This window comes from Bombus affinis, chromosome 4 (assembly GCF_024516045.1).
Source record: "Bombus affinis isolate iyBomAffi1 chromosome 4, iyBomAffi1.2, whole genome shotgun sequence".
NCBI lineage: Eukaryota > Metazoa > Arthropoda > Insecta > Hymenoptera > Apidae > Bombus > Bombus affinis.
The window spans coordinates 12035301-12057645 of record NC_066347.1 but is presented as its reverse complement, the minus strand read 5'-3'; the positions used below and the strand labels follow the sequence as shown (position 1 = coordinate 12057645).

Sequence of the window (22345 nt, the reverse complement as noted above, 5' to 3'; positions counted from 1 at the left end):
ATTTAATATTTGTGGAACATTTTAATTAAGATATATTATACTAACGTCTCGTTAGTATAATTATTCCCACATTATTGCGAACTTTTTGCTTCGTACGCGTTGACGTTGCGATAAAAACTGGTCTGTAAAAACGCACTTTCCGTTCATAGGTACATTTGTAGTTTTTCGCTTGTACTGTTCTTTGCAGGGCAATTTCGCTAATTTGGAATAAAAGGTGAGAGACGTACGTCATTTTCAAAGAACATTTCGCGCTTACTGCAACGGCGTGCGACGAGTATCGGTCGCGAGCTAATCGAAGTCGACGGTCAGTGTTTCGTGCACAGTTAAATTCCGGACACTGCGTACAACGTCCCTGTGATTCGTTACCTTCCTTGTTCGCGACATCGTTCGCTGGAAGAGAGAAAAATACGGCGTTCGCGTTCGATTGATTCAGACTCGTTCGTCGAACGCTTGCATCGTGGTATCGCGTTACGCCTGCAGTTGAACGAAACTCTGGTTTATCAAAACAGGAAGACGCAAGGTTCTCAAGAGCTTTTACAGCGACCGTAGCGAGACCTTCTTCTCTGATGGAAGGGGCAGCTTTTAAACTCGAAAACCGATTACGCAATCCACGACGCGTATGATTGCTCGCAACGATGGAGGAAGAGGATGGCTCGCATTAGGAATCCGAGGCTTTGATAAAACAGAAGCAGATCGCGACGGATCTCACGCGCAATTTATTGCTAATACGCGCCACGAAGTGCCGTCATCGTGACGGATTAACGAGGCGCCGCGCCGTTGAAAATGCAAAAAGCTTTAATTTCAATGACTATAGGGTTGGTGTGGCGTACGAGCTGAATAATTACATGGTAGGAAGGGGAGGTCGGATCATCGTGATAACAATACTCGAACCTCGGCGTTACAGCGTGCTATTGTAATTACCTCTCGTGCCTCAAGTGCAACGTGCTATTTTCGTGAAAATACCGGGGCCCTGGCACGCTCTATGCACGATACACCGATATGTTCCTCCGGCAACGCCCTACCCTCTTTTTTTACCGACCACGCTAACTACGGCCTGCCGAGCATCTTCCATTAGTTGAATAATTGCCCGGGGAAAAGTGCTACAATGTGCGAACCTCTGTACTTTTCGATCGTTACCAAGGACGCGAGTATACATTTTGCGTTAATAACGCGCCACTCCGCAAGCTGCGTCCAACTTTTTCCTTGGCTCGCGTATCCACGCATCAAGTACGCTTACGCTTACTTACCTCGTAAGAGGGACATTTGGCCGATTGTTTGGTCCAACGAGAGTCCAAGTTGCACGGCCCTTTGATATACGATCGTGCCATATTCGAGCAACGAAATCGGGCAAGCTTCTACAAAACTTTAAAAACTGCACTGCGGTAAAATTTTACGAGCTAACGTATCGTTCGAACGAACAGAGTTTATCAACAACCGCATGAGCGAATATTTTCTGTGTATGGATTAAACGCATCGGTAAGACGGAACAGTTGGAAGATTTTCGACTTTGTGGATTAAAGTAATTCTTGACGGCCTATAAATTTCGATGGTGTTCATTTACGAGCTTTGAAAAGGGTCAGTTGGCGTGGCTAAGAGGGACGGCAACGGGAAAAGCTTTTAACGATTGAGGATCAGTCGAGCATATCAGTTACAGTAACGGACTACATCGACGCGGCAGGCACGGGAGTGATACCTACAAAAGCATTGCTTAATCCTGTTTCGATAATCCTCTCACCGGCGCGGCGCTGCTACGTTCCACCAAGTATCCTGCCGGACTAAACCACGAGAAATTCCCACCAAATCGAAAGTACCAAGTTTGAAATCAAAAGCGAAATTTAAGTAAATCATCTCGTGTTTTCTAATATCTTGAACTCGAACGGCCGTAATTCAGCTTTAACTCCTCTTAGACGATGCGTTCATCTCTCAAGCGAATTAATTGGATTCGAAGGTATCCTTTATGAATAACGCTTGACGGGCAGGCACAACGACGCGAACAGAAAATCTGTGTAGTTAACGAAGAAATTGCATTAACAAAAAAATAAACGTACGTTTATGCTTCGAACTTTGTAAATATTCAAAACGAATGTTTCGTGGAAGATTATAGACTATGCATCTCGCGCGTGACAAATGGAACGATAAAAGTTTCGCGCGCATGAACCGGACGAGGGAAAATGTCCTGCTTGAAAAATACAGAGAGGAAAGATCAAAATGTTTGGAGGAAGCGAAATCGAAACGACACCGATTACGAAGAAAGAGAGAGAGAGAGAGAGAGAGAGAGAGAGAGAGAGAGAGGCGCGATCGCGCGAGAGCGATCCGAAAATTGGTTTGAACGAGCACAACTTAAACAGGAGTTCGTTTGAAGGTTCGATTGATCGAATAGAGTGTGCGGAAAGGACGAAATGGCGTTAGGCTGGAAAGGATAAGGGGATGAGGAAAAAGCAGGTTGAAAGGAGACGGTTTGGCGGAGAAGCAGCTCCGATTATTGCGACACGTCTAGCGGCCAAGCAATTTCTGCGAAAGCATCGGTTAATCCGGTTTCGATAATCCTCTCATCGGCACCGGTAGATTCTAGTAGCTGTAGTTTCGGCTGGAAGCAACGAAGGTGGAAGATAAAAGAGAACGAGAGGCACGACACGGTGGTGGGTTAAAGGCGAGGAGACAGAACGATTCGTGTAAAAGACCGAGAGAAAGAGAGAGCAGATTAACGAGCTGTGCGGAGGATACGGGTGATATAAAGTTTCGTTAGTTCAATACGGTGGCGAATGATTTGGAATGTTGGCCGTACGCCAACCTCTTTCCAGTCGGTTTAACTGAAATAAAGGATGTCATATTGAGAATTTGCCGAAAATAATGTTCCGACCGATAGTGATGGCGCGCTATTGTAAGCAGAGATCGGTTCCTGGGGGATCCTGGCCGCCCGGGCAACGTTATTTTGCGGGATTATCGCGAACGATAAAACTGCTCCGTCATCGCGGTCGGGAATAACGATCGGGGTTGTTAGTCGATCGCGGTCGAAAATAACCGCGAGCTTTTACCGGCCCTTCCATTAGGATTGTACTCGCGGTCGAACGAACGGTGTCTCGTGGAAATTTATCGTTCGGCTGTGATTAATCCGTCGCGAAAACATATTACGACCTGCTCGACCAAACCACCGACAAATGCTCGTCCGACTGCATTCCAGGTAAACGGATATTTTCTATTAATCGATCGATCCATCGGAAATAGCGCGAGTCGCGGAGGAAATTGTTAGGCTCGTTGTCGCGGCAATGCATCCCGTTCTGCCTTTTATCTCATCGACCACGAGACGAGAGTTTTACTTTATTTCCCTTTATTTTATTATATACGCATAGAGTATAATTCGACTACCGTCTAATAAAACCGCGAAGCGATCGTTTCTCTTCTAATCTAGCGTTCGCCAATCTTCCGAAACTTTCCGTCGTATCTTGCTGACGCTTTACATCCACTAACCCTTTCATTACGTAAGATACACTATGTACCAAAGTTGGTTTCACGGTTATGGTGCAAGTTGTGCAGGTAAGAAGACTTCTCGAATTTCGAAACGATAATAAACTCTGTAATGCCCTTATCCAACGTTACGAAGCGTACACGGCAATTTGCGCAACAAATAAAACCAATCGGAATTCTCTAAACCGCACAATGGATTCGAAGCGAGTTGTAGCGAGCGGATCTTATTAGAGTACGAATATTTCCACGGCTTTTCGAAAAGTTAGCCGAGTACTTGGAGCGGGCATCTTGGCATTATCATGGTCCTTTGTGCGAATGGCTCTTGTTGAACAGTTCCGTCCAAGTTCCCTTGTGACCACTGCAGAAACGTTGGCTACGGAGTGCCTCGTAACATAGAACGCGCTGGGCTGTCCAGTTTCATGCTCGAGAAGACATTTTGATCGTGCATGCCCATTGAACGTGGCCAACCAGCGCCTTATCTCTCCGTTTATAAGTTATTGGCTGCTGAAATATTCACACCTCGTTCGAGTACCACTTAGACGAAAATAATGTATCCGTTTTACGAACGGAACGGTCCGGTCCGTTCGTTGATTCTCAAATATCTCTTAATTCCGAAACGACGAAAAGTTTTTCCAGGCTGTTGACCACCTGCGAGATCAAATTTCCATCGAACGCGTTCAAACAGCCGTCGGTAAGAAATTTGCTCGCGCGTTTTCGCGCCGGAATTTTTATCGAAAGTACACGAACTTGCGATTTTGCTACGTCAAATTTAAGATAAAGCTTTAATTTGAATAGAAAGTACGTCGACCGGGGTAGTAGACGGCAAAGGTCGAGATTTATAAATCGTTAGCTTTCGTTTCGGCTTAGCCGAAAATTTCTCGAAACTTTTTCTCAGTTATCTGTAGCCCGCGAGAAGGCAGCAATTTCGCCAATCTGTGATAAAGCGGTCCGCCTAAACTTTCCTCGAAATGGAATCTCCCGACTCGGCGCGATGAGCCATAATCTTGTCTCGCTTAGTCTTATTAAGATTTTTTTCTGCTTACGCTGTCGAAAATAAATTTTTTTTATCGGGTAGTTAATTTGCATGAGTTTATGACAGTTTATGACGTAAACTCCGCGATTCGAGCTGACGACGGAACGCCTTGCGCCAAACTACCAAGCGATCTTCTTGCCACGGGATTTCGAGTTCATCTCGAGGCAATTACCACGAAATCCAGATCGAAGCACCCCTCTCTCCCCGTGCGAAAAACGGACGAGACGAATTCTCTGTGGACGATGCGATGATCAGAGTTGGGCTCGATTTCCGTGGCCGCAAGCCGTCCTAGGGACGCGCGAAAGCTATCGGTCGGTGGATCCGAACGCAATCAATTTCTATCGGTAATGGCGTGGACGGAAGATTATTATCGGAGAGAGGAGTGTTCGTGTCGGTGATAGAAGGGCTGGGCAGAGTACGTGAGTCGTGTCGTGACACGGAGGATATGGCGCGTAACATATGGGAATCATAGGTTCTGAAACCGTAGGAGCGGCTCGAACGGTTTCGATCGCAATGGTCGCAACGCGATGCAACGCCGCGACGCGACGAAGCGTTGCTAATAATACACGCGTCGCGTCGATCGCACGCTTATCCTACGTTAAGTCATACTCGATACCGCCCCGCCGGTTCTGTGCATGTCCGTCGGGTGAACGTCCTCGTAGACCAAGTCCGGCGTTATTGTCCTTCCGAACACCGGTCACGACCTTCAACCGCAATGGAAATCGCTTTGCGACGTCGAACCTTCTGGCTAGCGCGGAACGCGGGGCACTAGCCTTCGTTATCGATCGCCGACTCTCTTTTCACGTACCGGAATAATTTATCTACGCCTCTGGCTGATGTTCCAGTCTCCAGTCACGTCGTGACTCTGACACGACGGTCTCTCTGTATTTCCAGATGAAACGAGGCTACGTAGCGAATCGAACGATTTCACGCGCGCTTCGCCTTCAGAAATTTTTGCCTCGCCCTTTCGTACCAGCTTCGTTGATAAATTGCGAGCAAAGTCGTTTTGATGCGCGAAACGATAGCCCTGCAGAATTACGAATATCGAGCTTTCTTTGCTCGCTGAAACTCTTAGGCTAACTTCTTCGTTAACAGCGACGATCTCGATTTCTCACTTTTTACGGACAATAAATTTTCACACTCGAGGAAAGAATCGCCTGTTCGTCGTGGTATTCGTTACTTTCGTCAAAGTTGCTACGCGCGTAAAAGTAAAATTCGTTACGAAAGTTACGTTTCTAATCTCAACGAATTACGAAGAAACAAAATTCGAAATACGGCATAAAATTAGGCGAAAGGCAAATAGGAAGAAAAGCGAGGCGAAAATATCGTTTCTTAAAAAACGAATAAAACGCTGGAGCGGGAGGTTTTAAAGCCGTGGAATCGAGTTGATTAGATCGTCGGGATTTCGGTGTATCAACGTCGAGGAGAATTCTATTCTTGCCGGAGCGTCGATTTACTATCCACTTCCACTTGTTAGCCTTTTTTGCGAGCCACTGGGAGCACCGGTGATTCAATTGCGGCCAAAGTCGCGGTCGAGTTAGGTATCCAGGGCCTCTTCGATTTATTTCCTGTCGTAGCTCCGAGGCCAAATAAACATCGACTGGAGATCGATGGTTTGGGTAGATATTAATTCGTCGAATTGGACGAACCTTAGAGATTCTGGCCAAACCCAGTTACGCAATTATCGAAACAAACGTTCTCGATATTTAAATTTTATCGTTTTGAACTTACCTCGAAAAAATATCCATGTTTCGTCGATCGAAGTAAGTCGGAGAAAAAATTTCGAGTCGAAAGCCTCTTAAAAAGAGCAAACGTTCGTCGAAACGGACATCTTCCGCGGTAAGCGACATCGGTGACGAACGAATCGATACGCTAACAGGCAGGCCTGTCGAGCTTTCAGCGTAATCGATCGATCTCTTCGCGTACAAACGTCGATGAATTCCCTATGAAACAGCTACCAAAGAACGGATCGATTATTCCTCAAGGAGCGAGTTCTCGAGGTATCGCTACTACAACGTAAACCGTCTTCCGTACCGATACTCGGCCCGGTGTTCCTTCGGTCCACTCAAAGTTCCCGGAGGAGAAGCAATACGCCGTTGAAGGGTCACCGCGACCCTTAACGCTTAAGACTTCTTCAGAGGAAGCCAAGATCTCTCGCTGTTGTCAAGTTTCGCTAGAACGATCGCCGATCGTCCCTGTTCGGACAGCGCGCAACTTATCGGCCGGTTCGATGGTTCTTCGAAGAACGTCGAAATCTTTGACGCAGCGACGGTAGCTCGCGCTTTTCGAGTCTTTTAATTCAATCCAGGAAAGATTTTTACGTCTTCGAGGAGCGAACGAAGCAATTCCCTCGGGCGTAAGCCGACGCTGTACGAAGCAATTTGCGTCTCGGCCGAATAAGAAGCAACTCTGTTTACAGCGAAAACGTATTTGTTCGAGAATGTACGACCCTCTTAAGGCAGCGTCGTTGAAAATTGAACACGGAAGCGAGAACCAGGGGTTGGTCAGCAAATCATGACTGACCAAAGAGAATTCGAGAAACTCGAGGAATCCCCGTAGCCGTCGTAGGTGAACCGTCGCGCGAATAAACCTGTTATTCCTTCCTGCAAAATGCCACGGGAATAACAAGACCGCACCCGTGAGGCGATTACCACTGTCGATGTTTGTGTACCGTGTACCGTCCTGTCAACGGTCAACCGTCTACCAACGAAATTGCAGTCCCGGGAGCAAAAGTCAACGATCATTCCATTCCGTCAGGAAAATAGCAAAATCTGAATTCTATTTGCTGCTACGCTCTTCCTAACGTGGATATTTTTCGCATCGTTCGAGCGACATAATTCTGGCTGTAGCAGGCTACAGCAGGAACATCGTTCTCCGGTGGATTATTTCACCGCGATAAGTTTTTATCGTTCTATCGTTATACGTAGCAGGTGCAGCGAGAGTTTTATGGAGCTTCCGTAAATTGTTTGCGAGAACGTTGTATCGCAGATATTGCGGTGCATTTAACAGTCGAAGGACATGCTACCGGAGAGGAAACGAAGGTGCCCGAGTTGGCAGGACGACCCTAAAGTTGGTCAGCAAACCAAGGAAATCCGGAGCTCGAGCTTGTCAGATAATCCAAACTCTACATCGAACGCTCAAGAAACGTACTCCTCCTAGCGCATCCGTAATCTTAGGTCTCTGTGTGACAATCGTACGATGAATTACGGCAACGGACAAACTCGCCAGAAACCTAATGTCAACTCCAGAAACCAACGCGAAATATTCGCAGCAGTAGCAGCAACGAAATATTCCCTGCGGCTTGGAGCGGCAGCGGCGACGACGCCAGCAAAATCCACCTGTTTATTCATAGCCAAGTGCGATACGTTCGCTGCCGCTGCGAATATTTTACATTGGTCTGGGGGCTCCTTAATTCTATTTCAGCTTTGTTTCATATTTCGTCCTCCCTCTTTACGTGCTCGAAATCTACGTTTAACGAGTCACACGGTATAGAATAAGTTCCGATAATTTCTCTCGATACGAAAAAAGAAGCAAAACGCGGTGTGCGTTATACCGGTGCTAATGTAATCTATCGTCGTGGAACACGTGCTGCCGTTACGAATATCTCGCGTTGTTTCTGCGACTCGTTCGAGTAAACAAAGCAAGCAGAAGAGCAAGCAGGATAAAGCAAAACTTATTAACTTAAGATTCCGTAGCGGCTGTCCGAAGGAAAGGTTCGTCCGTTTGATCAAATTTATGTACGTCGTAATGCTCGCAGAACACGAGACGTCCCATCAAAACGATTCGATAGACGATACGCTTTTCCGAGCAAGTAGACGCATTCCGAAGTAGGCGGTCTTTCGTTGATTGTACGCGACGCGAATTCTTTCGAAGGGAATTCCGACTTATGTAGAATCGATCCGATCGGTATTCCCTCGGTCAACTCCTGCTTTCGAGAAACAGTATCGGATATATCGTATCGAGAGATCTTCGTCCGCCGTTATTGGATTTTATTCGACGGACCAACCTTCTCCCTGTGTCTAACAATAAGATTGAATTTGAGCACTCCGGGGCAAAAACAAGCGTTTCCCTTCAACCGTTTCTTTTTGCTATTTAAGAGAAACATCCAGACCGCTATTCTTCGTTAACGTCACTTTATCCGATTTCGATCCTTGTATCCTGTCTATAAATCTAATAGGATCATCGAGTCATCGAAGGGATTGCCACGCGTAATAATCGAAACATCTATTCACTGGTTACGCGGTATAGTCGATGGCGTTACTCTCGACAAATAAGTTTGAAATTTAGGTTATACGATATTTTAAACACGGAAAGGTCACGAAACACTGTAACCGAGCCTCGCGAGTTCGGTCTCGAGTTGCTGCTATACGCCTAAAAATATCTTTCATAATTTCTAACGTATCGTGGAAAATCTTGGGAGATGTAGCGATTTGCACTACCGACGATATATTTTAAATATATGGTTAGATATAAAATGAAAGAACGTAAGATCTCTCGCTAAGATCGATCGTATCTCTCGGGTCAATTAATTTTCTTCAGAATTTTTTTCTAATTTCCCTCGCTCGTATATCCTCGTTCATCTTCCCCACCTAACTCCTCTTCATTTTCTTCGTCAAAACTAAACAGATGTCTTTCGGTTTGTACGCACGTGCCCATCGATTTAACCAGTAAAGTCAATAAAGAGTTCGTTCTGATCGCAGAGCCGGTCACCGAGATCGCCGGAGCTCCAGATCTGTTCATCAACAAGTACAGCACGATCAACCTCACGTGCCTGGTCAAATATGCTCCCGAGCCACCGTCCGTGATCGTTTGGAGTCACGATCACGAAGTAAGTACTCGCAACGTTTTCCTTTTATGCCCGTCAAAAGCAGAAGATAGCTGATACATCTTTCGCGACTAACGTCGTTCTTTGTAACATTAAAGAGGGGTCGCAGGAATACGTGTACATTGTACACGCGGTTCATTGTTATCCTACGATATCGATTATCGCCGCAGTCAATAGCGTTCCTACGAGCCCCGTTATTTACGAAGCTTGCTAACAAGCTCGCGATTGTTCCTGGACAACGATGCGTAGAGGGGCAGCGTGTAAATAAAGACGATTCGAACGTAAATTATTCGTGACTGAGATAAAGCTGCCGTTGATCGAGAATCGAGGCATGTCGTTCGCCACTCGGAATTTATTAGGAAAAGGCCGTCGTATTTCTCCTCTGCTCTTCGGTCAATGTATTATAAACGACCGAAAGAACGATAGTCGATCAAAGAGGAGTAGACAAACGCGATCGAAGCTCGCGTTCTATCTTCGTTTTCAGTTACTTTGGCTAAATCGTTCAACTTCGTTGAAAATACGAAGAAGAGAAGAGGAAGAGAAACGAAGAAAATATGGAAGCGAAAAGTAGGCTCGAGGAGACGTTTCGTAGGTAGTCGGCATCTCGACGTAGGCTGGGAACGTGTTTTAAAGGCATTTATTCCGCAATGCATTTTGCCACTCGAAAGAGACACTTCCTGTCACCACTTGTTCCCTCGTCTGCTGCGCCAAGTAGCTTTATTCGGTGGTAGTCACGTTACGAGGTGGATAATGCGACGCGCTGTCCGTCTTCTTTGTTTCGCAGGCGATTACCTTCGACACACCGAGGGGTGGCATCAGCTTGGTCACGGAGAGAGGACCCGTGACTTCCAGCCGTTTGCTCATTCAGAGAGCGATCGAGGCAGACGCAGGCCTGTACACCTGTTCGCCGAGTAACACCCATTCCAGCAGCGTGCACATTCACATCGTCAATGGTAAACGAAAACATTGATCTTTGTTTTAATTGTACCACTAATTCGATCAAGTGCAATTGTACAAACTCTCGTACAGACAGTACCAACGTTTGGTCGCGCTATATAAAACAATATGTCGTATCATTTCCCACGGTCCTCTTACCGAAAGCTACGTCGTCTTTCCCATTCCGTGGCCATATCCTTCTAGAATCCTTATCATTTTCAACTTTCGACAAAGTCGTTTCAATGCGCGTCCAAAACGAAACGAATAAGAAACTGCGAGAGGCACTGAGCTTGATAAAAAAAGACCGATAATCGTCGATTGGTCCCGAGGCAGCCTCGTGAATTAGTTTCGCATCGTCTGTACGTAACTTTAGAATATAACGCGATAGGCCTCAAATATCGCCACTCGAAGCTTTGCCGAACCTAAACCCCGTTGACACATTTATGATTTTGGCTATTGGTTCCTCTATAAACTATAAACAAGTTATCGTTAACAAGTATAACCGTTTGGTACTGTTATTTTATTTATTTATTCATTTATTTATTTATTTTGGTACTTTTATAAAGGACGCGAATGTTTCCAATTTCGTTGTACGCTGTTTATTTGAAAGATATTAAAGACGAAGGTAATCGGTCGTGGTAATTACTTAAATCGTTTGTCGTAACACCACATTACGGAACTATACGATATTTTCTTCCAATTTTTCCTGCTGTTAGTCGCCGAAATCACTTTGCATAACATTAACCCAAATAGCACAGCGACGCCCTAAATTAAATATCTCTGTGTTTTAGTTTTCGAGATGCAGGCCGACGTTGTTACGATAACCCATTATCTTGATTCGTTTTATTCTCGATGGCGGAGGCGTGCGTGCAAAACTGGGTACAAACGAGTTTCGTAAACCGCGTAATCAAAATGAAATCTTCGGTCGCGTACATGCCGGGGCTCTCTCGCGCGACATCGGGAGGAAGGAACCGGCAAACTTGCCGGGAAGAGTTTGTTGCGAACGAGCGCAACGCGTTACAACCAGTTTCAGAAGTTCCCAAAATTTCATTTACGCATCACTCAGACATATTAGAAGACGCTGTTCGCGTACAATTACGTTTAATTGCATAAAGCGAGTGGAGATGTTCGTCTAGCTGAGCGTGGCGTGGGTCGAGTCGCGTCGAGTCGCGTCGATCGATCGAAAAGTCGTCTTTTTCTCGAGAACGCGACAGTTTCGCCGTGAATGTTGTTTCCAATGTAATTCATTACGGTTGGCAAAATGGAAACTACCTTTTTACATCGCATCGTAAATTTCGGTTTGTTGCAGAGCATCCAGCGGCAATGCATCACGGCAGCGGCGGCGGAGTGGCTGCGACCTTACTTACCCTCGTTCTACTTCTTTTCATGATCATTTAGCCGGTGCTTGGTTTTCATGGAAGGTTTTAACCGCGACGCAAATTGCGCGTTAGCGAGCCGCGGCGATCGAGTTCGTCTTCGTTCGAACGACAAACCAGCGTCTAATTCGTCTAAGCGTCGTCGTCTGCATATCGATCGTAAGAACATATTTCCGAATAAGTTACTTTCTTCCTTTGTCCCTTGCGAGAACACCTTTATGAAAATACTCGATCTTTTAGTTGTGTTTCTTGTTTCCTGGTTCAACGTTATACCGTAATGTCTAGCGACATGCAACCTAATTTAAGTGATTTCTTTCTGACATTGCGACAAGTACTAGCGAATGTTTTCCAACTCTCCCTTCTATTCTCTCGCTGTCTTTCTTACGATTTCGCGCGGCAATCATCCTCAACGATTTTCGTACACATTTAACGCCAAACCGGTACGGATTCGACAGATGAGTTTCCATTGTATCGAGTCTTCTGTCCTTAGTCCGTCTCCTTTGGTCTTTTCATCAAGCAGATACGTCCTACTCGCGGCAGAAAATCTTTCCTGCTTTCTTCGGCGTTAGCTTGAAACGCGTTCGCTCGAATCGGTTGCGCATGTATGTTAAAGAACGTATGATCCGATAATACGCTTCTACGAGTTAAATTGTTCGTAGTACTATAGAAAATCGTCTCGTTGTCAGTCGTTATCGAATCGTTAAAAACATTTTGCGAATCGATTAAATCTCTTTAACGAGCCTTCGCGATGATTTTCTGCGTAATTTTACGATCGAATGGGTAATCGAGTTACGGTAGCGCAACTGCTACCGAGACTGGATATAATTAAACAAAAACTCGCTCGAAATGTTGCCACGGCGTTCAATAATAAACTCGCTTCGGTCTCGTGTCGTGGCAACTTTCGCCTTGTTTTCGTCTATACGTTTCTATGCGTTTACCTCGAAAAGGATATTGCTATCCTGACGAACTTGTTACATACTATTCCTGTCATCGGGAAATACAATCAACGCCAGACGCAAGAGCGTATAGTCTTCCGCGTCTGTCGCGAATAATCGACTTACGAGTGCGAACGAAAATTCATTTAGAAACAGAAACTACTATAAGCATGTTGCATATCAGAGAGAACGTTTTACGAAAGTTTCGAACGAGACGTTTATGGATCATCAAAGAATTTACGTAGACCCGATAGAAACGAGAGACTCTAAGGGAATCTAAGAAGGAAGATAGAGATGAAAGGATATTGGAACGTAAGTATATATACAATATATGCGTAAATACGTATCGCGTAAGTGCAACGACGTTTTCGAAATTTTCTGTGTCACGACAGTCGTATCGCGTGAACGTTTTAAATGGTCTTGATTTAGAAACGATGTGATTCGACGTTGTTTTCATTGCAAGATCGTAAATCAGTCCAAGAGCGCGCAAACGCTTTGTCACGCAACTTTTTTCCTTTATTCGCGCGATAAAAGTTTGTTTTCGTGGAATCGCATCGTAGAAATCTACGAATACGTTGCAACGATGCGCGCGCCAGTTTCTTTCGAAGGTATTACGAATATAAAGGCCAGTCATTCCGCCGCAACTCAGTGCACGGACAATTGTGCCAGAAATTTGAATACGAGTTTTATTTCGGAAATAAAAGACTGGATCAGCGGTAGAGGTCGAGTGCACCGATGCGCAGCACTGGTTAAAGAAAGAGAGTGTTGCCAGGAATTAAGAAAAGAAACGCCGAAACAGTTTACCCAAAAGCTCTGCGGGGCTATTCGTACCGACTACTTAATTTTATTCTTTTATAGGGAGAAACCTCTAAACCATTCTCATTAAAGCTTATTTCCGGGGTAAAGTTATTACGTACCATTTTCGCGGATATTTTCGTGCGGATGCTCGAATAGAAGCGTGCATACGAAGCGAATAAATTGCGTTACGGCGGATTAAATTTAGAATTTGTTACATGTTTGTATTGCCTACCGTGCACATACATTTCTTTGCGGTAATGTAAATATTCGTTGTATCGATCAGTGTAACTAGCATCGCGTTCGCACAATGTATAATAACATTTGTTGCTTTTGTTACGTTCTTTTTTGTTATGCCTAAGGGACCACGAGAGTTAAGTAAATATAGATGGTCCAATTATTCTCATCAAGTTAGTGTTTGAAAACGAAAGGCCGGGTGTTTGCGTGAGCAAAAACATCTTCTGGTTACGTATATTATATACGTAACAAAGAAAACGCGTTTGTTGCCAAGAAATCGTACCAACGATTCGTCGAGTTCCGTGTAAGCCTACCTCTTTGTGTTATACTTATTATCCCAGAGTGATATCTTTCCTCCTCGAACTAGGTTTTCGACGACAAACATATCGTGTTCGATTTATGGCTATCGTTCGTACAAAATACCCACGAGAATCGGTTAAAATCTTTCTTTTCCTTATCAATCTGCCAATAGCGAAAATTCAGAATCCATAGGAGAAAAGCTCGCCTTAGTTGGTATGTGTTTCCCACATGGACATAATCTCTGGAGGAAGTACTCGTTCGACGACGAGGAGAAGCGATGTACGATCGGAAATCTGGAATAACGGGGCTATCTAGTAGAAAAATTGAAATCGCTAAAATCAACGAGACTCTGTTGTTATCGTATTCAGATATCATTACGAGCATTAAATCGTTGAAACGCGCCAAAACGTGGCCGTGGTAACACGTTGAAAGGAGGATTGTTGAAAACGACCAATTTTTGTGTAGCTCAGGCATTAAAAATATTCATAGAACGTCGTTCTACTAGTTTTCAAGGAATTATATAAGCACAATTTTTTCCCGGCAACATGATGGAAAAGCTGTAAAGAAAAGGAAGTTGCAATATGAAACGAACACGCGGAAAAATTGATAACCGTTAACTTGAAACGACGATAACTTTGTATAGAATGATAACCTATAAAGGAAGAACCGAAAAATCTCCATTTGTTCCGTCAGTTGGTAGGACTTGTTGGCAGCAAACGCGTAAAACGGAATGTGAAATTTCGCGTAAAGCGTAAAGGTTTTCGGCCGAATCACAGCGGACACATAAACTTCATCGTATATTTCACGTTATATGTATATTTACTCGTAACGCAGTACGTTAATTGTAAGCGTTTTTACGAAGCCGGAAGAGCGACAAGAGTATCTATCTAAACGTATTGTTAGCCGTTAAAACGGATGTTGATCCGATATTTAACGTGGTTAGTCGACGGTTATAATAACTAGCCATTACGTCTTCTTCGTTTAAGAAATTTTTTACAAATGTACATAGTTAAGGACCTCGAACTTTATAGCGACGATTCTTATTCTCTCGTTGTAGCAATTTATTAAATTAAAAAGGAAATCTGACCCATTCGATGTTATTTCTGAAAGCTATTACAACGAATGACAACGTACATGCCATATCCAATTCCACGTTTAAAGTCTAGCACGGGGTAGCATTTCCTAGTAATTCCGTTAATTCCTAATCGAATATCAGATTTATATCCTTATAACGCTGAGATCCTTTAAAAATACACGTAGTATCTAAATAGTTTAGAGCAAGGACAAGAAAGGATGTTTTATTTGAAGTTAAGTTTAGTTTTATTTTAACAAGCAATACCCAATACAAAAACCAATTACAATATCTTCGTACGTCTTATTGTCGTCTTTTGTCTTCTCAGGTCAAAAATTGCTAATCCTCAACCTTCGCATCCTTCTGCCACTCCTTTACTCATTTAGCTTTAACGTCCCCAAGGCGTACACTCTTACTTACACACACTCTCTCTCTCTTTCTCTCTTTCCCAGCACTCTTACGATTCTTAATTTATACCTTAAATTTACAACTTATACTATCCCGAGAAACTTGAACTTAAATATATAATAGCTCAAGCATATACCCCACCTCTTTTTTTTTATGTTACATGCACGACATTGTTAAGGGGGTGTCCTAGTTTACAAATTTCAAAGAATCGAAATTTGTTTTTCATATTTCCAAAGTTTAGACATTCAAGAATATGCCGTTTAAAGGCCGTAAAAGGACTTTTCAGAATTTAAATTATTTTATGAGTTACAGCCATTTCTGTGACGCGGCATCTGCTCCGGTCCAACCGACACAAATGAACAATAAACGGTAGACGTTGCCCGAGTACCTACGTACGAATACCCTAAATGTTTATTGTATTGTATCCCTTTTAAATGTATTCTTAATGTATTTGTAATTCAATAATCCAATTGGAACGATGTTTGGTTTCTGAAACCCAAAATAATAACGAAGACAATTCAAATTTCCACTTTCCTCGCAGTATGTATTTTTAATGAAGGTTTTATAGCCAAATATTACAAATCTTAAGTATCATGGGAATCACGATTGGCCCAGAAGCTCATGCGTTCACAGTTAGGCGAGACCAAGTTCGCATCGAGCGCTCTGAACTCCGAGCTTCGGAGGCATCAAGGGAAGCCAGGACTGCTCTTCTCCAAAAAAAGCATTTCGGAGAATGAGCATTTTGAAGTAGAGGAAGATTTCTTGTATAGAGCAGGAATCGCCGATTAAAAATATGTAAATATGTCGTACCATTCTATGAGTAAAATTGCCGAAAACTTGTCTCAAAACATTAAACTCGAAACTACTTTTTTCGAGTTGGCGTGCACGATATCTCAAGTTTTAATGAACCGATTTATTTGAAATTTGGTGCGAATGTTCTTTATACGTTCCTCTATCGCCTCAATCACGCCCAGATCAAAATTTTTAATTTTACTATCTTTGAAAAATTCGGAATTGCCAAAAAACATGCCAAAAAGAAAACTTTTTCTCCAAACAGCCGTCATTTTGTGAAAAAATACTTTTTTTACTTTTCCAAAGTTCATGCTATAGCCGCATCTATACTAATTAAGAATCCGTTCGGCTTTTTTGCTTCGCATGATCAGAAGAGTTGAAATCACGCCAGAACACCCCTTTTTTGGACCCCCCACTTTGCCAGTTCATAACTTTGTGAATTTTGAGTTTTTCTTTTCGGCTAGTTTTTTATGTAATCTTAAAATACTAATAAACAAATGATTAAAAAATGGGCAGTAAAAATATTTTTTGTTTCGTTTGTACAGAGCTTCAAAAATCGTCCGAAATTCATGCCTCTAGACTAGGATACCCCCTTAACAGCGATGTATTTAAATTGACAACGATACTTTCTCTTTCTTCCATTTAACGATGAATCGAAAATAAGATAAAATATCTTTACGAAAAAATTTTCATCGGTGTGAGTACGTTCGTGATAAATTCTAGGTTTTTGTCTTTTGAAAATATTCACGCGTTTAAATAAACGCACATGAAATGTATCGAAAAGTTGTTGGGAAAATCCAGTGCTTTTTACGGTAGATACACCGTACTATCGTTGTTATGTAGTTGTCGAGGTTGCAAGAATGTTATGAATTTCCGGCACGCTAAATGGCACGCTAAATTCAAAAAGACGTTGCTGTGTTTTCACATGGACGTTAAGTGTACCGATTAAAGAGAAACGTTCGAAATTGATGGATAGAAAACGTGTCTTTGGACGAAACAACGATGTATCTTATGCGTGGACAAAGGACAGTCAAATAGTCCGGCGATATATATGGCAACAAGTTTCCGAATATCTGATTATATCCCTATTTCGAACGTATAACTAAACGTCTGAAATTTGGACGAATTACGGTCAATAATGTATTTACACAAAAACTCATCAAAAGATGCTTAAATTCCTTTGCCTGGATCGATGGTTGCGACGCGTTGAAAACGAAGCGCTAACGAATTAAACAAAGTTAAATTAAAGCACGGCTGAAGCGAGGCAAAAGGCGAATTACAAAGAGCTAAATTATCGAGAGTTGGCCGGTTTTTACCACAAAACCGTTCAATTATATTTGATGGAAGAGCCGGTGCGACGTGAAACGGCCGCGAAACAGCCCTTTCATTCCTCGACCCTTTTCTTTTCTCGTTTTAAGTAACCGTCGACGTCACATTTTCAAGGAGTCGTTTTAATTAATCCACCGGCGGACCAACGCTAATTACCCCTCTTTGCAGCGAGACTTTTTCGCGCGTTCTTCGCTTTGTAACATCAACCGGTCACCCTCTTCAATCTTCCGTTAGATTTCACCTGCCGTAGGCGTGCCGCACGACGCCCCCTTTCTTCCTTTTCTCGCGCCATTTTTCTGTTTCCGCTCTGTCCCCTTCCTCCTACCAAGTATACACTTTTTGTTCACGGTTTAATGACGCGAGAAAATACGCCGAGACCGACTCGCTGGAATTCGACGGTTCCTTGATATTCCGCGATCCCTCTTCAATCAAGTAGTTCTTAGCCAGAAAAGATCTGTCCCGAACTAGGACGATATCCATGCGAAACGAAAAGGTCGCGCTCTCATTTCTCTAAAAGCAGTCAGAACAATTTTGATAATTTACGATTTAAGCAGTAAAAAATTCTACTTTCGCTATCATCTCGCTACTATTCTAGGAGAAAGATATGGAAAGTTTTAATCGACTCGGTGAAAAAGTTTTGATATCTTGTTCCGAAAAAAGAATTTATTATCAACGTTAGTACGCCGTAGATGTACAGGGATTTTTTATCGAAATTTTCTGCAGTATCGCGTCTCGGTTGAACAATACGAGTGGAGGATAAACGAACGAACGACATTATCATCTAGTCTACTTAATTATCCTTTCGAGCCGGGATATCAGCTTCATCGTCGGCGTGAAAACGACCGCGAGCAGGATATCATTTTTAATTACTTCTCTCGGATAAACGCAGGGAGATTTTGGAAAATTAATCGCAACTCTCGTTCAATTGCTCGGCTGTCGGCGGTTGCATTTTAATAAACGTTTCAAATATTTGCATTACCTTACGTTTTTATCAAGTTGCAGACTCGAGGTTTCCATTTTTCAGCTATACGTTCGCCGTAGATCGAAGATGAATAAAATTTAATTAAAAAGTTAAAGGAACTTTGCTGCAACAAATAGAGCTACGATGAAAAGAAGTTCTAATTGGAAGAAGAATAGATCGTGTCCGACGCAATTATTTTCCGGCATTCTCTTATTTCCGTCAGTCGGAGAAGAGACCGTGTTTCCTTGTTTGGCCATGAATTAATTGCTATTTAATGGCCTCGATGGGCGGCTGGTTTCGTTCGCAGCGAATCGCCAGCAATAAACCGTTCTATGGTTGTTCCGAGAAACAACGTTAATCGCGTAAACGAAAGGAAAACGCGAGGAAGAAGATTAGTCGATTGTTATTTAAATCAGGTTTCCGAGTTTTCCTTCGGCTCGAACGCGTGCTATCGCAATTAAAGTCTAGCTGTTAGTTTTAGCAGAGCGTCGCTCATTTCGATCGATATGAAAACCGGCGCTTATCAGCGTACTCGTCGAGTCCGGTGATAAACGGCAGATCGAACATCGGTCGACCGATCGATCCAGCCAGTTACTCTGGGGTTGATACAATGGGTCAATCAGTAGACGTATACATACGTACATGTATACAGACGTCTACGGCTATTTGTATGTCCGCATGCGGCCTAACGTTCGCGTTCAATGGACACGTCGCGTCGTATCCGCGTTCCACTCCGGCGCGGCTTTGTGGCAGAAGTATCCCTCGCGAGTGGACACGTCCGATCATTACTTACCAATCGTGACCCCGCTTGAAATTCTATCGCTCCAATTAGCGAGCGTCGCGCATCCAGTCTCCCCTGCCACTGAACCGTCGCGTCGTTCAGGATCGATGCCAACTCGGAGGACGATTCTACTCGATAGGGGGGTGGGGCACCGATTTCTGTTTGATCGTCAAATTTAATGTCTCGCTGGATGCCCACCAGCGATCCCCTACGCTTTCCACGGAGGTTCTGAGATTTTTCTTTTTCACCCACGTTAAGAAGAACGATATTTTGATTATTCGCAGCATTATTTTAAATATTAATTTTAAATTTTAAGCGTTACTTGGAGATTACGATCGAAAGCGTTATTTTGATATCGCGTTAGTATCTTGACGAGTATCTGTCACTTTCCGTGGTAAACGACGCAAAGAAATTACGAAACAACGTCCTTTTTCCCACGTGACTATCCACGGAGGGGTGCGAATAGCTTACGGGAGACGATCGCATCAGCGAATAGAACGCAACGAGATAAACAAAATGCGATATACGAACGTTGACAAATTCGCATTTTAATAAAACTGGATCGAGCGAATAAGCCTTCGTCCCTTGGAATCGTTAACGAACTGCACGGAGAACTGCGCAGGCAGAATTCAAACACGAAATTAGCGTTAACAATCTTTCGTGTATCTGAAAAGGACGGAGCGAGTTAGAAACAAAGGGGTTGGACGGAATTTCGTTTAGCCACGAAATTAGGCACGACCAATCGGATTACAGTTGGGCCGACAAACGCGGCTCGTTATCGAACCGAGTTCCTCGACCTTTCCCTAACTCGCGATTACGGTATTTGACGCTGGTGGGACGATAAATTAAGTCGAAGATTGAATTACAGTATTGCGCGACTTCTTATTCGCCGGTTCTTTTCCAGCGACACGCGATCGCTGCGTTTACCGCGATTCCGATTGTCAAGGTGGCGCTCGTTAATGGGAGGTAGCGTGCTAAAGAATTATCTTTTCCACGCGTTTCATACTGACTGACATTTCCAGCCCTTAGAGAAACATTAAACGCGAATAATAAGAGAGAAGGGAAAAATTATGCCGTCGTTTTGTTTAGAAAATAAGAAAATCACTCGTGCGAAACGTAACGAATTATTTGTACAAGATACCGTTCTACTTACTCGAACGCGAAACGTCGAAGCGTTTGATACAAACGAGGAGGCACGTGTGAAACATTTGATCTTTTTCACGCTGAAACGAAACATCGTACATGTAAGCTATGAATTTAATTTACCTACGGAAACGCTAAACACGGTTAAAATTTACATACAAAAGTACCGTTAATCGTAGTATGCGCGTAACCAAAGTACGATTACATTTTTTCTCCGTAAAAACGTATGTACGTTCTGTTGAACGTGATGGTCTTAGGTTATTTCGTACGCGTAAGTTGTAAATTTTTTTTTTTTAATATTTTGTGCGCGTAAATGAACGATGAGGTGAAAAATTAAAATTAAAAACGAGAAGAGATCGCTACGCTCGCCGTGTCGCTACTTCGGTCAATTTCTCGATTCCGCTAATCTGTGACAGCCGGTACTCGACCGGTCTATCTTCGCTGAAACGGCAAGCATGGATAAAGCGAATGTTCGACGTGGCCCGTGGTACTGCAAGTCCATAATCTAAATGATCGAACGCGTCTTCGGGTGTCCGGGAGCAGAGTCAAAACGAACACGCCGCGCCAGGGATAAATTCCATGGAACCTGGTTAGCGTCCCGGTTAGCGAAGCTCTCGACGAACTCGAAAAGAGACAGAATCGTCTCCGGTTGTACGTGGCTAACTTTCCTGACTAACTTTTACCAACCGGCTACAATGGATTTGTAAAGTTCAATTTAATTCGACGAGCAGATTTATGTAGACCGATGCGTTCCCGTTACGCTCGAACTGCTGCTCGCTTCTTAATTACGTCTCTGGATACGGTGGCGCCGCTTTACGATTCGCATTTATCACGGGACCTCGTAAGATTCTCGCTGAAAATATACTGCCGAGAAACAAGAGAATGCGCACCGTCGTTCGTTAAGACATCTAATTTTATACGCCTCTTAGTTTGCCGTATCGCGTCGTTATTTATTTTCTTCGAGCTGTCGGAGCGAAATAAAAGAAAAAACTAGGCCGGTTGCGAAATATTCGCGCAATTAATAGGCGATCGTTTCCCATTCTCGTTTTTCTAATCTGCCATTTTTCCTCGCGCTTTTTCGTCACACTGCTCGCATCGTTCGATCCCGTTGCCGCAAAAACTCGCCGGTTTTTCAGTCGCTATTCTTCAGCGGTCAAACGAACAGCGTGCCTCGACGTAGTTTCACCTGTCCCTTCCTCTTTCTCCCTTTTTTCGCAAGATTTATTTGCTCCGAGGAAGAAGCAGGTTCGCGCGAAGCCAGTTCGTCTAACGGAAAGACAGGAGAAACCGTGTAGAAAACCCGGTGTTAGATTTTCGCCGTGGAACGAAATAATTGCGAGGCGCGAATGGCGCGGCGTTTAACTTTAATTTACGTTGGATCGTCAACACGGTGCTATCCGTTTCGTTTTAACGAACGTCGGCAGCTTTGCTCGCTGTTCGTTATAATTACAGCCATGATCGCCGCGCTTTTTCCAGCTCCTCGATCTCTCTCTGGGATTTATCAAGAAAAACCCGATTCGCGAAAAATAGAGGACAATAGCGTGAGATGGAGGCGGCGCAGGTCGGCGTTTAATTACCACACCGTCAGCAGACTGTTTGCGAGCCAAGGATAACCGTAATCGTCTATTTCAACGAATAAAAGTAACAACCTAGACCATTCGGGGTTAGAAGTACGCCCAGGGGCGTAATCCTGCCTTGTTCCTCGCTCTTTCGGAAACACGTCATTACGTTTTTGCGTCAGAGAACGGGCTGACTCGTTTGGGAAGAAGCTGCTGCGGCGGTCGACCGATTTCCACTCGACGGCCCGCGAAAATGATTCGACCTAATAATTATCGACCGTGCGATAATAAGCTCTTTTCTTTCGACAATTTGCGCTCGGTCGATTTCGATCATCTCCTGGTTCGCCAACTCGTGACACACGACAAAAAATCCAAAAATAACAAGTTTTTCTGATTTA

At 43.7% G+C, this 22345-nt stretch overlaps 1 protein-coding gene across 3 annotated transcripts in view; it reads left to right on the top strand.

Annotated features, from left to right (window-relative positions):
- The window catches only part of LOC126915130 (zwei Ig domain protein zig-8-like), a 100005-nt gene extending 85013 nt beyond the window's left edge, over positions 1 to 14992 (top strand). For all 3 annotated transcript variants that reach the window (XM_050719564.1, XM_050719563.1, XM_050719562.1), the window contains 3 exons: positions 9199 to 9326; positions 10108 to 10276; positions 11569 to 14992. In XM_050719564.1, the coding sequence (XP_050575521.1) occupies positions 9199 to 9326; positions 10108 to 10276; positions 11569 to 11657 (386 nt within the window). In that variant the 3' untranslated portion in view covers positions 11658 to 14992. The remainder of the gene's footprint in view (positions 1 to 9198; positions 9327 to 10107; positions 10277 to 11568) is intronic.
- Positions 14993 to 22345: the final 7353 nt, after the last annotated feature.